Source organism: Trichechus manatus, unplaced genomic scaffold (genome assembly GCF_000243295.1).
Source record: "Trichechus manatus latirostris isolate Lorelei unplaced genomic scaffold, TriManLat1.0 scaffold00024, whole genome shotgun sequence".
NCBI lineage: Eukaryota > Metazoa > Chordata > Mammalia > Sirenia > Trichechidae > Trichechus > Trichechus manatus.
In genome coordinates, this window is record NW_004443960.1 from 4167550 (window position 1) to 4183843 (window position 16294).

Genomic DNA, 16294 nt, shown 5'->3' on the forward strand with positions numbered 1-16294 from the left:
ACAGTGGTGATAAAGGGCATCCTTTTCTGGTTCCTGTTCTCAAGGGGAATGCTTTCAGACTCTCTCCATTTAGAATGATGTTGGCTGTTGGCTTTGTATTAATACCCTTAACTATACTGAGGAATTTCCCTTCTATTCCTATTTTGCTGAGAGTTTTTATCATGAATGGTGTGGGACTTTGTCAAATGCCTTTTCCGCATCAATTGAGAAGATCAAGTAGTTCTTGTTTTTTTTATTTATTTATGTGATGGATTACATTGATTGCTTTTCTAATGCTGAACCATCCCTGACTACCTGGTATTAATCCCACTTGGTCACAGTGAATTATTTTTTTGATATGCTGTTGAATTCTATTGGCTAGAATTTTGTTGAGGATTTTTGCGTAATGTTTATGGGGGATATTGGTCTGTAATTTTCTGTTTTTTTGTGGTGTCTTTACCTGGTTATGGTATCAGGGTTATGCTGGCTTCTATTCCCTGAAATACCTTTAGCAGCACTGGTGTTAACTCTTCTCTGAAAGTTTGATAGAATTCTCCAGTGAAACCATCAGGGCCTGGGCTTTTGTTTGTTGGGAGTTTTTTAAATTACCTTTTCAATCTCTTCTTTTGTTATAGGTTATTTAGCTGTTCCAACTCTGTGTTAGTTTAGGTAGGTAGTGTGTTTCTAGAAATTTGTCCATTTCCTCTAGGTTTGCAAATTTGTCAGAGTACAATTTTTCATAGTATTCTGTTATGATTCTTTTAATTTCATTTGGGTCTGTTGTGGTATCAACTTTCTCATTTCTTATTGAGGTTATTTGCTTCCTCTCCTGTTTTTCTTTTGTCAGTCTGGCTAATGGTTTATCGATCTTTTGGATCTTTTCAAAGAACCAGCTTTTGGTCTTGTTAACTCCTTTAGTTATTTTCCTATTTCATTTAATTCTGCTCTAAATTTTATTATTTGCTTTCTTCTGGTGCCCAAGGGCTTCTTTTGCTGCTCTTTTTTTATTTGTTCAAGTTGTAGGGTTAATATTTTGATTTTGGCCCTTTCTTCATTTTGGATGTGTACATTTATTTCTATAAACTGACCTTTGAGCGCTGCTTTTGCTGTGTCCCAAAGGTTCTGGTAAGATGTGTTTTCGTTCTCATTTGATTCTGTGTATTTCTTCATTCCATCCTTAATTTCTTCTATAACCCAGTAGTTCTTGAGCAAGGTGTTGTTCAGTGTCCATGTGTTTGATTTTTTTTTTTTTCCTTGCTTTTTCTGCTATTGATTTCTACTTTTATGGCTTTATGGTCAGAAAAGATGCTTTGTAATATTTCAGTGCTTTGGATTCCGTTAAGGCTTGCTTTATGGCCTAATATGTGGTCTATTCTGGGGAAGCTTCCATGTGAGTTGGAAAAGAGCTGATTTGGCTGGAGTGTTCTGTATACGTCTGTGGGATCAGGTTGGTTGATTGTGGCCTTTAGATCTTCCGTTTCTTTTTTTTCTTGTTATTGTGCTTTAAGTGAAAGTTTACAATTCTAGTCCCTCATACAAAACTTTATACATACATTGTTATGTGACCCTAGTTGCTCTCCCTATACTATGACAGCACACTCCTCCTTTCCACCCCAGATTTCCCGTGTCCATTCAACCAGCTCCTGACCCTCTTTACCTTTTCATCTCACCTCTGGACAGGTGCTGCCCATTTAGTCTCATGTATCTACTTGAGCTAAGAAGCAGAGTCTTCACAAGCATCATTTTATGTCCCATAATCCAGTCTAATCTTTGTCTGAAGGGTTGGCCTCAGGAATGGTTTTAGTTTGGGGCTAACAGGAGTCTGGGGACCATGTCTTCTGGGGTCCCTTCCAGTCTCAATCAAACCATGAAGTCTTGTCTTTTTACTAGAATAGATCTTCCATTTCTTTATTGAGCTTCTCTCTGGATGTTCTGTCCGTAACTGAAAGTGGTGTGTTGAAGTCTCCTACTATTACTGTGGAGCTGTCTCTCTCTCTTTTCAATGCTGTTAGTTATTTTTATGTATTTTGGAGCCCTGTCATTGGGTGTATAAATATTTATTATGGTTATGTCCTCCTCGTGTATTGACCTTTTAATCATTATATAGTGTCCTTCATTATCCTTTTTAGTGGATTTTACTTTAAAGCCTATTTTGTGAGAGATTAACATTGCCACTCCTTAACTTTTTTGAGTGTTGTTTGTTTGACATATTTTTTTTCATCCTTTGAGTTTTAGTTTGTTTGTGCCTTTAAGTCTAAGGTGTGTCTCTTGTAGGCAGCATATAGATGGACCATGTTTTTTAATCCATTCTGCCACTCTCTGTCACTTTATTGGTGCATTTAGTCCATTTACATTCAGCGGAATTATTGTTAGGTATGAGTTTAGTGCTGTCGTTTTGATGTCTTTTTTTTTTGTATTGTTGACTGTTTTCTTCTGCTTAATTTTCTATGCTGAGTCATTTTTCTTCATGTATTTTGTTTTCATTGTTGATTTTGTATTTGCTAAGTCTTTATATTTTTGTTTTTTATTTTGACTTATGGGATTGTTAGTTTCCTCTGTGGTTACCTTAATATTTACCCCTATTTTCTAAGTTTAAACAAGTCTTTTATTTCTTTATATCGTTGTGACTTCCTCTCCATGTGAAAGATCTATGACTACCTTTTTTTAGTCCCTTTTTTGTCTTAATGTCATCTTTTACATACTGACCTCTCTGTTTCCCTATTTACAATGTTTTAGCTTTGATTTATTTTTGTGATTTCCCTTTCTAGCTGCTCTGTCCTGTGGTCTGGTCTTGGGTTGTTATCTGATGTTACTGATTTTCTAACCAGAGGACTCCCTTTAGTATTTCCTGTTGTTTTGGTTTTTGCAAATTCCTTAAACTTCTGTTTATCTGGAAATGCCCTAATTTTGCCATCATATTTGAGAGACAGTTTTCCTGGATATATCATTCTTGGCTGGCAATTTTTTTCCTTCAGTGTCATCCCATTGCCTTCTTGCCTGCATGGCTTCTGCTGAGTAGTCAGAGTTTAGTCTTATTGACTCTCCTTTGTAGATGACTATTCATTTATCCCTAGCTGCTCTTAAAATTCTTATCTTTGGTTTTGGCAAATTTGATTATAATATGTCTTGGTCACTTTCTTTTGGGATCTACCTTGTGTGGGGTTCGATGAGCATCTTGGATAGATATCTTCTCATTTTTCACAGTTATCAGGGAAGTTTTCTGCCAATAAATCTTCAACAATTCCCTCTCTATTTTTTGTTATCTCCCCTGTTCTGGTACTCCAATCACTCGTAGGTTATTCCTCTTGATAGAGTCCCACAGAATTCTTAGGGTTTCATTTTTTATAATTCTTTTATCTGATTTTTCCTCAAATAAGTTGGTGTGAAGTGCTTTATCTTTAATCTCACTAATTCTGACTTCCATTGCTTCAATTCTGCTCCTGTAACTTTCTACTGGGTTGTCTAATTCTGAAATTTTATTGTTAATTTTCTGGATTTCTGATTGCTGTCTCTCTATGGATTCTTGCAGCCTGTTAAAATTTTTCATTATGCTCTTCTGTGATCTTTTAAGTTCCTCTATTACTCTGTGTGTTCCTTGGCTTGTTCTGCATTTTGCATGATCTCCTTCCTGATCTCTTTGAAGAGTTCTGTAGATTAATCTTTTGTGTTCTACCTCTGGTAATTCCAAGAGTTCTCTTCCTCTGGAAGATTTCTTGAGTCTTTGTTTTGGGAGCTTGCTGTAGCCATCATGGATTGCCTCTTTATGTGATTTGATATTGACTGTTGTCTCCAAGCCATCAATAAATTTATTATATTTATTTATTTTATGTTTGCTTACTGTGTCCTAGCTTTTTGTTTTGTTTTGATATGCCCAAATAGGCTGCTTGTGTGAGCTAGTTTGATTATTGGCACCTCTGAAGCTCTAATGTCCTGTCACCAGGCGGTTAGATCTATTAGTAGGTATGTGAGCCCAGAAGTCCGTTTACTTTTCTCGTATGGATTTAGCTCAGGTGTCCAGGTAGTCAGTCACCAAGTGTGTGATGCAGGCTCTCACCTACAGTCCTAGACGGGCAGGGGTGACTGGAGTAGGCACAGGTATCTGTCTGCAGTAGGGGGTCACACGCTGAGCAAGGCAGGGGGCTGATGGCTGCCCCTGAGTATCTGGAAGGAAAGCGTGTCCCTGTTCCCTAGAGTCCATTGATGGGTGGGTTTTCAGCTGGACTATGGGCACCCAATGCTGTTGGCTGTAAGGACTGGGAAGCACCACTTATTCTTGGACCCGTCACAGGTGGCTAGGTGGTGTGGGTGGAGCCACCAGTCCTCAGGCCCCTGATGTGGGCAGGTGAGGACCCTGCTTAATGGGCAGATCGGTGTCAAATGTCACGAACATGCCACTCCACCATATAGCTCATACAGCTGAAGTTAGGCTTCAGGTATATACCCTGTTGTACTGTGGTAATGAGGGCCTACACTGTTGAAATGGGCCAACACAGGTCTATGCAGGGGTGAAAGGTATTCAAAATCCTTGGATCCCTTATGCCTTTGCCTAGGGAAAGGAGCTGTGCCTGCCCTGAGTTCCCAGCTTAGGGGAGCTGACAGATTAGTTTTTTCCTGTTTGTTAATTTGTTCCCTGTCCAAGGCCGGGAGAATGGCTCAGGGCACGTGATGGGTCTTACTTCCAGCCCAAGGGATGCGGCAATCACTGAAGCTGGCCCGGGACCCGGTGCAGAGCAGGGAGGAGGCAGATAAATGGGAGAGAGGTTCTTCCCAAACAGGGTGTTTTTTGATCCGTGCAGTGGGTTAGACACATGTGATTATCTTTTGCCAAATGAGCGCCACTTTTCACTGGTCCTGGAGGCTTGAGTAGACTCTTCATCGCTTGGTCTCTCCCAGTGTAGAAAATGCATCCCGAGTGCCACTGCTTGCCTCACTGCGTGTACCAGCCGATCTGGCCTGCAGGGTGCTGCTTCCCTCCGGGTCAGGTCTGATAACTCGCCGCTTCTACTGAACCATCTCTCCTTCCCACTGCCACTCAGTCTGATTCCTCAACTTTGCCTCTGATGTTCAGGGCTCCTAGACTGTCATATATAATCCATTCACTTGTTTTTTTGGGTCTTTGTTGTAATAGGGACCACAGGAAGCATATGACTACTCCACCATCTTGGCCCTACCTCTCCTTGTCATTATTTAACCACTCTGACCTCATTGGTTAAATGGGGACAACACTTCCTGCCACATAAGGTTGTATAATGGTTTGAATGGTAGCCTACAAATAAGATATGTCCATGTCCTAACCTCCAGAACCTGTGAATGTGACATTTGGAAAAAGATTTTGCAGATGTAATTAAGTCTCTCGAGATGAGATCATCCTTGATTACTCGAGTGGACCCAAAATCCTGTGACAAATGTCCTTATAAGACACAGAAGACACAGAGGAGAAGACCATGAAAAAACAGGCAGAGGTTACAGTTTGGAGCCACCAAAAGCTGGAAGAGGCAAGGAAGGATTCTCCCCTAGAGCCTCTGGAGGGAGTGCCGCCCTGTCGACAGCATGATTTCAGACTTCTTCCCTCCAGGACTGCAAGAGTACAAATTTTTGTTGTTTTAAGCCACCAAGGGAGCCCTAGTGGCACAGTGGTTAAAAGCTCGGCTGCTAACCAAAAGGTCTGCAGTTCAAATCCACCAGCTGCTCCTTGGAAACCCTATGGAGCAGTTCTACTCTGTCCTACAGGTTTGCTATGAGTCAGAATGGACTTGATGGCAGTGGGTTTTAAGCCACCAAGTGTGTGGTACTTTGTTACGGCAGCCACAGGAAACAAATGCTGTTGTCAGGACAGTGAAATGAGGTCCCCTACAACCAGAGAAACTATCTTTGTCCACTTTATGTAATGGGCTTCCATTACTCTTGAAGAAAGGTTCAAAGCTAAAAAAATGTTTGGAAGCCATGATCCAGTCCATTGTCCCTTTAATTTGAAAGAGGCAGGACTTAATCTGAGGCTCATGATTCTCAACGTACTGCTTTTTTTCTCTAAGATATCTCGTGAATGATATCTTAAAAAAAAAAGCCACTGGATGAAAAGCAGCAGTCTCCCCACCCTCACCAGACTAGGATGGCTTCATGGAAGAAGAGGGGAAAGGGTACAGTGATCAGCTCTTGCTGGCAAGTTGGAGCTGCCTTCCTGAGACCATCTGAAGACCCAAGAAGTCCTTCTAAGATGCCCTGCTCCTAGTCCTGTCCCCCCAACAGCCTTCCACCTGCCCTCACCTGCTTGACCTCCTGCTCCTGGCTGAGGTTCTCCCAGTAGTTGGTCACGATGAAGGTGGCGTAAGCCCCAGTCAGGGCCAGCTCCATGCTGGCCTTGTCGTCCTGGTCTCCCTGCACCACTTCTGCACCTTGCAGCCTCAATGCCTTTGCTGCCTGCTGCCCAGGGTCCCGGGTCACCACTCGAACCCTGAATGTCCCATCTTCCAGGAGTGTCCGGGCCACTGAGCCCCCCTGGGCACCTGGAAAGAGTCAGAAAGACCTCCAGGGTCAAAGCTGCCTGAGAAGCCCCCAAGGGGAAAGTCCACAAAGAGAATGTTCTACCAGAGCAAGAAACACCCAAGAGACTTTTCCATACACAATTCTCATTAAACCCTCACTTAAAATCCACTGCCGATTCCGACTCATAGCGACTGTATAGGACAGAGAACTGCCCACAGGGTTTCCAAGCAGTGGCTGGTGGATTCAAACTGCTGACCTTTTGGTTAGCAGCTGAGCTCTTAACCACTGGGCCACCAAGGCTCCAACCTCTTACTTACACTTTTTAAAAATAACAGCTTTATCAAGATATAATTCACTTGCCATGCAATTCAGATATTTAAAGTATACAATTTTGTGGGTTTTAGTATATTCACGGAGCTGTGCAACCATCATCACAATCAATTTACAACATTTTCATCACCCCAAAAAAGAAATTCAGAACCCATTAGCAGTCTCTCCCCATTTCCCCCCTCCCCACAGTCCCTGGCAACCACTAATCTACTTCCAATCTCTCTAGATTTGCCTGTTCTAGATACTTCAGATAAATGGAATCATATAATACATGACCTTTTGTGACTGGCTTCTTTCACACAGCATAATGTCTTCAAGTTTCATCATGTCGTAGCATGCATCTTCCTTATACTTTTAAAATTTTTTAATGGAATATTATTCAGTCATAAAGAGGGATGAAGCACTGATAGACGCTACGACGTGAATAAACCTTAAAGACATAATGCTACGTGAAACAGGTCAGACCCAAAAGGCTGCATATTGTAGAATTCCTGTTATGTGAAATGTCCAAAACAGGCAAATCGAACAAATCGAACCCACAGAGACAGGAAGTAGATTAGCAGTTGCTAAGGGTTGGTGTGGGGAGGGAGGGGGAATGGGGAGTAACTGTTACCAGGTACAGGGCTTTTTATTAGGGGGATGAAATGTTCTAAAATTGATTTTGGTGATGGTTGCACAGCTCTGTGAATACACTAAAAACCACTGGGTTGTGTGCTTTAAATGGGTGAATTGTATGGTATGGGGATTATATCTCAATAAGGCTGTTACATATATTGAAATATACATAATATGTATATATATATACATATATATATATCTATGAAGGAGCCCTGGTGGCGCAGTGGTTAAGAGCTCGAACTGCTAACCAAAAGGTCAGCAGTTGGAATCCACCAGGCATTCCTTGGAAACTCTATGGGGCAGTTCTACTCTGTCCTATAGGGTCGCTATGAATCGGAAACCGACTGCACAGCAATATGTCTGGTTTTTTGGTAAATACATATATGAAAGAAAAACAAGTGGGGGCAAAATAATAACACTACCATTTGAAAAAAATCCATTTAAATATATCTAATCTGTCTGGTAGAACACTAGAGAAAATCGCTCAACAGTAATGGATGGTGGAGGGGAGGGATGGGGGCCAGAGGTGGGAAGCAGATTTAATTTTCCTATCATGCGCAAGTATTACCTATTTACTAAAGTAATTAATCTTTAAAAATTAAAAAGGACTCTGCTCTCAGGTCGAGCCCCCACCGTCCTACCCCGGGTGTAGGGTCCCTGCCATCTCACCCCTGTGGGCAACTCCGGGTAGAACAAACCCCCGGTGGGCCGTCTCAGACCCTGGGGGACAGCCTGGCTCGAGGATGAGCGGCTCCTTGCCCTCGGGGCCCCGGTTTCGGCCCCTGGTCTAGGAGTTTGGCGTCTCGCTTACCTGTGGCTCCAAAAACGACCACAAGTTTCTTGTCCGGCATGTCCGTCATGAGCGCGCGAGCGGAGGAAAGCGGTCCCGGCGGGTCTGGGGTCGTGGGAGGCTGGGAGCTGGGAATGAGGCGAGGGGTCTAGGTCTGGCCCTACCCAGGACCCCGTACGCACACCCAGGAGGGGCCAAAGGAAGGGGCCCGGCCCTGAGCAGGGTGGGGCTGCCGCAGATCTCAGGCCCTGCGACCCCCGGCCGTCCACCCCTTGTCCCTCGGGACGACCCCACAAGCCTCCGGCCCGTCGCCCCCTCCCGCCCCTGTCTCACGCCAGAGTCACCTCCTAGCCGGGACACCAGCGGGAAACGCTCCTGGGAATGGAGGACCCCTGTTTTTTTTGCAGCAGAATCCATTGCGCAGGGGGAGTTGGAATCCCGCGCGAGGCGCAGGCACCCACTCGCGGCTCCTACCCCTCCCTGGCTGAGCCACACCTTTCCGGAAGCAGGCTGTAAACGACCCCTGGAAGCCCTACTTCTGACTTCCCTTCGCCTCGGCACCTGAGCACGCGGAACCGACCTGTTTTCCCCCGCTAGCACAGATGGTTCGTCCCGGCTCCTGCGGCCGCGCAGCAGTTTGGGATTTGCCCGCCTCCGGCTTGCTTAAATTGAATTTGTGTAAATACGGGTTGTAGCAAAATACTGGGTGGAGGGCACGTTAACAGGACGCTGTGGGTGATGAATGGGAGAAGCATATATATATATACATATATATATATATATATATACTCTTTATCTTACATGAGCGTCTGAAGTTTCAGATACTGAGTGTCATCTGAAGATAATTAAATCTATCTCGGTGACTCTTAACCTGCTGAGGCTCTGTCTGTGGCAGTTCTGGTACCTCTAACTTACATCTGAGGTTGCTACTACTTGAACAGCCTCTTAGTTATCTAGTGCTGCTGTAACAGAAATACCACAAGTGGATGGCTTTAACAAACAAATTTATTCTCTCACGGTTTAGGAGGCTAAAACAGAATTCAGGGCACCAGCTCCAAGGGAAGGCTTTCTCTCTCTGTCGGCTCTGGGGGAAGGTCCTTGTCATCAGTCTTCCCCTGGTCTACCAGAGCAGGAACCCAGGTCCAAAAAAGGTGCTCCCGCTCCTGCTCTTCTTTCTTGGTGGTGTGAGGTCCCTTTACCCTCTGCTCCCTTCTCTCCTTTATATCTCAAAAGGCATTGACTCTTGAGTCAATGCAACTATTGAGTCAACACAGCCTAATTCTGTAGAATGTGTCCTGCCTCATTAACATAACTGCCTCTAATCCTGCCTCATTAACGTCATTTAAAAAAAAAAAAAAAAAAAACTTGTTGCCGTGGAGTCGATTCCAAGTCACAGTGACTCTGTCGGACAGAGTAGAACTGCCCCATAGGGTTTCCAAAGAGCGGCTGGTGGATGCAAACTGCTTACCTTTTGGTTAGCAGCTGTGCTCTTAACCACTGAGCCACCAGGGCTCCACCATTAACATCATAGTGGTTAGGATTTACAACCCATAGGAAAATTACATCAGATCACAAAATGGAGGACAACCACAAAGTACTGGCAATCATGGTCTAGCCAAGTTGACACACATTTTTAGAGGACACAATTCAATCCATAACAAACAGATATGAATTTTTTTTCAACAGAAAAGTGGAATTTCTTTGCCTTAAACTCAAAAATGACCCTGGCATCCTCTTCTGAAAACTCATTGCTGGCTGGATACAAGCATTATTTTTTTATTTCATTCATTAGTTCCAAAATGTATACAAACCCGCTCAGAAATGTCAGCTGCTTGAGAACAGGTGATCTGTCCGTATCCACTGCTGAACCCTCAGAACATAAAAGAGTATCTGGTACATAGTAGGTGCTCAGTAAATATTTGCTCATTGACTGTCTAATCGATTACCAGGCACTGGAGTTAAAGCACAGCCTCCACTACAGACCATTCTAATCAGGGCCACAATAGATGGATCCTGATAGAATGGGAGAAAAATGTGGAATAGAGCCTCAAATTCCTAAAAAAACAAAAACACACCTACTGGACTGGTTGAGACTGGAGGACTCCCCAAGACTATTGCCCTGAGATAATCTTCAAACCTTGAACCAAAACTAACCCCTGAAGTGACCTTGTAGCTAAAAAACATATTGGTTTAAAAAATAATAAACATCACCCTTAAGTACTGTGCTCCTTTTAAAAATCACCTATATGAGACCAAGTGGTTGACAATTACTTTAAAACAAAGATGAGAATGTAAGGGGGCAGGGAAACTAGATTAATGGAAACAGAACAACCAGATGGAAATAATGAGAATGTTCAAGCATTGTGAAGAATGTAATCAATGTCACAGAACAACTTGCGAAGAAATTGTTGAATGTGCACCTAAACTGCTGTGTAAACCTTCACCAAAACACAAAATATTATTTAAAAAAAAAAAAAAAGTGAAACCAAACTAAAACTGTCTCTGTTTAACTGACCTCATAGTCCCGTGATGGAGAGAACCCACAAGATAATGTGTATTTTATTTATGTAAAATATTGGTCTTTATTTATTATAAAATGCATGTACTGTACATATTATTTTAATAAGCGTGCATTTATGTTTACTTATGTTTGTATTTATAAATGAAGATAACATTTATTTATGTTTTTATCCTGCATAAATCTCTTGTAGTCTTCTCCATACCCTAGTATGTCATACCTCTGTGCTCAGACTACCACCTAACTCCTACTCATTCCTCAAAATTCCATATAAGCATCACCTCCTCCAGGAAACCTTCTCTGACCCCTGGTCTGGGCTGGCACTATGTCTTGTCTGTCTCTGTAAGTCTCCTTCCCAGCACAGTGTTCAGCAAATAGTAGGAATTCAATAAATACCTACTCAATGGAACTGAAGTACAAATTAATCTGGTAAAAGATGAGGTTTTTTCTTCAGCTGCATGGAGTTAAACCACAAAATCCAAAGTTCCCAGGGCTCCCTTTTAAGGAAATAAATCCAAACAGGAAGATCCCCAGCAGGACCAGCTGCTAATTTGCGGGGCCCACTGCAAAATGGAAAGCCAGGGCCCTTGTTCAAAACTGATTAAGAGTTTCAAGATGCCAACAGCAGAACATTAAACCAAGCTCAGAATTCTTCTGAGCATGAGACCTTGTTTGATTGCATAGGTTACATGCCCATGTTTAATTAAGAGTAAACTCCCAGGAACACATCGGGACCAGAGCAACCCCAATGCCTTTTGGCCTTGCTGAACCTGCAGCTTGGAAACCAGGACAGGCAAAAAGTGGCAGGGAATGGCATTTCTTACCCTTGGCTGCCAGCCAGTTGTGCTGGCACCCAGAGGCTGTCTGGAAGTGGGCTGGCCGCTTGACGGGCTGGGGTGAAGTTCTTATTTTTTGAAGCCTGATATGGATTGAATTATGCTCCCCCAAAATATCTGTTGTAAATCCTAACCCCTATATCTGTGGTTATAATCCCATTTGGGGATGGGTTTTCTTTGTTATGTTAATGAGACTGGATTAGTGTAGGGTGTGTTTTGAGTCGATCTCTTTTGAGATGAAACAAGCAAGTGAGCAAGCAGAGATGGAGGAAGAGAGATGCTAAGCCACATAAAGGAGTAGAATCTGAAAAGAGACAAGGACCTTCCCTCAGAGCCGACAGAAACAGAAAGCCTTTCCCTAGAGCCGGCACCCTGAATTCAGACTTCTAGCCTCCTAACTGTGAGAAAATAAATGTTTGTTTGTTAAAGCCATCCACTTGTGGTATTTCTGTTGTAGCAGCACTAGATAACTAAGGCCAATCCCCACACAGCCCACAACCCAGAGCCTTGAGGGGAGAGATTTGGCTACTGACTGGTGCACTCCATCATGATTCAGCACTTTCTGTGTGACTATATCTGACAAAGGACTTGACTGTTCACCCAGTGCAGCGGCATACACTAATGATGATAACAGTGGGAGCCCTTGACTAGCTCGTCATAAGTGGCAGGCACAAGCTAAGCCCCACATTATCTCATCTGAAGCCTCACACCAACTGCTCCTTCAATCAGTGTCATTCCATTTAATTCAGTTTTATGTGGCCCAAGTAGGGAGAAGGGGGAAGTGCAGAGTGTACTTCCTTTTCTTAAAATTTATTCTTTTTCATTTCGTTTTTATAGCCAAGCAATACATAATGCCTTTATGCATTCTCGTTAAAAAATTTAAATGGTATGGATAAAGCAAAAGTGGCCCTTGGCATCTCTCAGTCATTCTAGTGTGTAAACCTTACAGGGCTTTGGGATGTATTTGTACACCTACACATGAACATGTAGAAATATATAATAATTTTGTAGATTAAAAAAAAAGAAAGAGAGATCAACCTGTTTTAGTCTGCTAGTGCTGCCGCAAGTAGGTGGCTTTAAAGAACAGAAATGTATTGTCTCACTGTTTTGGAGGCTAGAAGTCTAAATCAGCGCAGGGGCTTTAGCGGAGGATCCTTCCTTGTGAGTAGTCCTAGGCATTTTGTGGCTGCTTGTAGATGTGTCTGTCTTCCCCCTGTGTGTATCTCCATGTCTATTTTGCTTTTTTTAAGACACCACTCCAGAGGGATTAGGTTTAGGACCCACCCTACTCAGGTGTGACCTCATTAACAACAACAAAGTCTCTATTTCCAAACAGGATCATGTTTACAGGTGTAGGGGTTAGTGTGGAAGACATTTCTTTTGGGGAGGACACAATTCAATCCATAACAATACTAAATGTATTTTCCCAAAAAATTTATTATGAACATTTGTAAGTACAGTATACAGAAAAGTTGAAAAAACTGTGCAGTGAACACCCATATACCTACCACTTAGATTTTTCAATTCTTAACATTTTGCTATATTTGTTTTATCAGATCTCTATCCATCTACCCATCTATACATCCACCAACCATCTTATATTTTGATGCATTTCCAAGTAAGTTGTAGGCACCAGTACCCTTCACCCTTAAAAGCATCAGCATTCACGTCATTAAATAGTGTTCAATAATTTTTTAGTTTAATCTATGTACTATGAAATCTATTGAACGTACTTTTCTACAGCTTCCTCATCGCTTTCTACTAAATGGTTGGAGAGTTTTCTATGTCCTCCCTAGATGGGGGTCTGTTTTTTTTTTTTTTTTAACTGTGGTGCAACTTGTTTGTTGAATGGTTGACCACCACCAACCCCGTCATCCTTTTTTGATGGACATTTAGGTTGTTCTAAAGTTTTCACAAAAATGGAGTCTCATATTATGTTTTGCAATGACTTTCTTGGAGTTCTTGCAAGTATTCTTCTAGGATAGCTGCCTAGAAGTGGGTCAAAGAGTGTGCACATTCTGGATTTTAACATCTTGTCAAATTGTTCTCTCCATCTCCAATAACTCCTGCAAACAGCGTATAGGACCTTTGCCGATGCTGGATATTGCCAGTCTTAATCTGTAGACTGACTGATGGTTAAGGAAATGACTAGAAGTCAGTGTGCCTGGAACAGCAAGGGCAGGTGGAGTGAAGCATCAGGTGAGTATAAAGAGGTGGTGGCATGATCTAGCTTGGGGAGGAGAGAGAGGAGCCAGGGGGAGGAGAGTTGTAGACCATGGCCGGGATTTTTTTTTTTTTTTTTTTTTTGTGCTTTAAATGAAAGTTTACAGTTCAGTTTAGTTTCTCACACAAAATTTTATACACTCACTGCTATGTGGCCCTAGTTGGTCTCTCCACACCGTGACAGCACACTCCTCCTTTCCACCCCAGATTTCCCGTGTCCATTCAATCAGCTCCTGTCCCTTTCTGCCTTCTCATCTCGCCTCTGGACAGGAGCTGCTCATTTAGTCTCATGTATCTACTTGAGCTAGGAAGCACACTCTTCACTAGTATCATGTTATGTCCTGTAGCCCAGTCTAATCTTTGTCTGGAGAGGCGGCTTTGGAAATGGTTTTAGTTTTCGGCTAACAGAGAGTCAGAGGGCCATGTCTTCCAGGCCCCTCCAGTCTCAGTCAGACCATTAAGTTTGGTCTTTTTACTAGAATTTGAGTTCTGCACCCCACTTTTCTTCCGCTCTGTCAGGAACTCTGCTATGTTCCCTGTCAGGGCGGTCATTCCAAGTAGCCGGGCACCATCTCTTCCGGTCTCAGGCTGATGGAGTCTCTGGTTTATGTGCCATGGTCAGGATTTTGACGTTTGTCCTAAGAGCGATGGGTATCTGTGGAAGGGTTTTAGCAAAGGGGAAAAAGGCCAACGCTGGGAGACCAGATACAAGGCTGATGGTGAGAAGCGTGCAGATTCGAGAAATACATTTGCAGTAGGGCCGCACAGAAGAGGTTAAAGGATTGAACTGGCAAGGGGAGAAGAGGGTGGTGTTAAGGTTGACAACTTGATTTCTTGCATAACTGGATGGATCTAACAGGATTAATTGCGATTGGGCAAGAAAAACGTGTAGCCCGGAGGCGTCCTCATAAACATTCTCTCGATTCGACGGCAACAAGTTTTAGTCAATGCTAGCATTCATTGAGAAACATCCCCAACTCCCCAGCAGAGCCCGGGCTGCGTCTCCGGTTCCGGGCTACCAGCGCAAGGTGCCAGGTGCCGCCCGCAGGGGGCGTGTTATCTCCAAGCCCCGCCCCACGCCCCCTGGCTCCGCAGGCCCCGCCCCCGTGCGCTGCGTGGCACGTCAGGCCGCCTCGCGCCTGCCCGCTCGGCCGTGGCGGCGGCGCCTCAGGGAGTTGGTGAGTAAGGTACCCGCGCGCTGACGGACCGGCTGAGCGCCCCCGCGACTGGTGAGTGGCCTGCGCCCTCCAAGGCCTTCCTGCCCGGCTCTTCGAGCCGCGCTTCCCCCTTGGCGGGCCCTGACCTCCGCCCGGGTGCGGCTCTCGGGAGCTCGGCCGGCCCGTGCAGCGCTCCGCTGCGCACCCGGAGCGAGCCTGAGGGGGCCTGAGGGGAGACCCGGGCGGGCCGGGGCGCGAGGGGCAGCCAGCGGCGAGAGAAGGGCTGGCCCGGGGCGCTGCGGGGTGGGGGCGACCGGAAGCGGGGTGAGGCTGGGGAGGCCAAGAAGGGGAGTTGAGGGACAGAGACGGGCGTGGGGAAGGTGACAGGTAAGGGCGAAAGCCCGAGACGCTGCTTTCAAGAGGACATTTCAGCAGGGAGCTGGGAAGGCCTGATGGACTCGTTTGGGCCCACCCCCTCCCAATGTCACGAGGGTGACCCCCGTGGTCGCAGCTTCGGGCGAGGTGTGAAATTGACGCTGCAGCTTCTGACCGCCGAGCCCGGCTTGGTCCCTCCGTCGTTGGGCCTGGGAGGACCGGACCCTTTCGCAACGTCAGAGATTGGTACCCGGTGTGGCGCCTTTGGCTGGGCCATTGGCATTCGCTGGGTGTTCGGCCTTTTTACTGACTCACGTCAGTCGGAAGTGCCCTTTGAATCACTGTCATGACTTTAACGTGAGTGACCCATGGCACGCCTTGGTGCAGAGTGGCAGATTGGGAGGGGTCAGCTCTCGGGGCAGATGGTTAATCTGGACAAGGAGTTTACCTATCACCTCAGAAGCACAGGTGTAATAATTGCCCTGTAAAAAGCTGCCACGACTGCCTTGCACAGTGTCTGCACAAGGCCTGTGTCCTGCCATTTAAAATGGTTCTTATGAACCAGTTGTAGTGGCCTGTCGCTCTTCATCCTCACTGTGTTGTCCCAATGACTCTATAAACCAGACAGGGTGGAGTGTGATTTAAAAAATAAAAACAATGTACAGTACCCTACAATTTAAGAAGCCCTCTCTCAAAGATTCTCTTTGGCCCTTCCAACAACCCTGTGAGTTTTCCAACTTGTGAGATGAAGGTTATGATGAGACTCGGGTTAAGTGACTTTACCTGGTACCCACAACCAAGAGGATGGCCCAGATTATCTTGAACCTGGTCATCTGCCTCCAGATTTGGTGCTCTTTTCTAAATATGATTGTTGAAATTGGAAGTGGATTATGTTCTTTAAGCTGTCTTCCCCCTCCCGCTAAACTGTCCTTTCAAGTAGAAGGAAACATGAGCTTGAATTTCTGGTATGACTTTAACCTGTGTG

General features: G+C 44.5%; 2 protein-coding genes across 5 annotated transcripts in view; one reads left to right on the forward strand and one right to left on the reverse strand.

Annotated features, from left to right (window-relative positions):
- Positions 1-8593, reverse strand: part of NMRAL1 (NmrA like redox sensor 1) — a 16992-nt gene extending 8399 nt beyond the window's left edge. For 2 of the 3 annotated variants that reach the window (XM_023728445.1, XM_023728444.1), the window contains exons 1-2: positions 8222-8404; positions 6244-6482 (exon numbers count right to left, since the gene is read on the reverse strand). In XM_023728445.1, coding sequence (XP_023584213.1) covers positions 6244-6482; positions 8222-8270 — 288 coding nt within the window. In that variant the 5' untranslated portion in view covers positions 8271-8404. Of the gene's footprint in view, positions 1-6243; positions 6483-8221; positions 8405-8544 lie in introns of those variants that run through there. The other variant, XM_004373216.2, reaches the window with a different exon arrangement.
- A 6318-nt stretch (positions 8594-14911) lies between these two features.
- The window catches only part of HMOX2 (heme oxygenase 2), a 40599-nt gene continuing 39216 nt past the window's right edge, over positions 14912-16294 (forward strand). Inside the window, exon 1 of one of the 2 annotated variants that reach the window (XM_004373217.3) lies at positions 14912-15006. The gene's annotated coding sequence lies outside the window, so the exon portion shown is untranslated. The remainder of the gene's footprint in view (positions 15007-16294) is intronic. The other variant, XM_023728446.1, reaches the window with a different exon arrangement.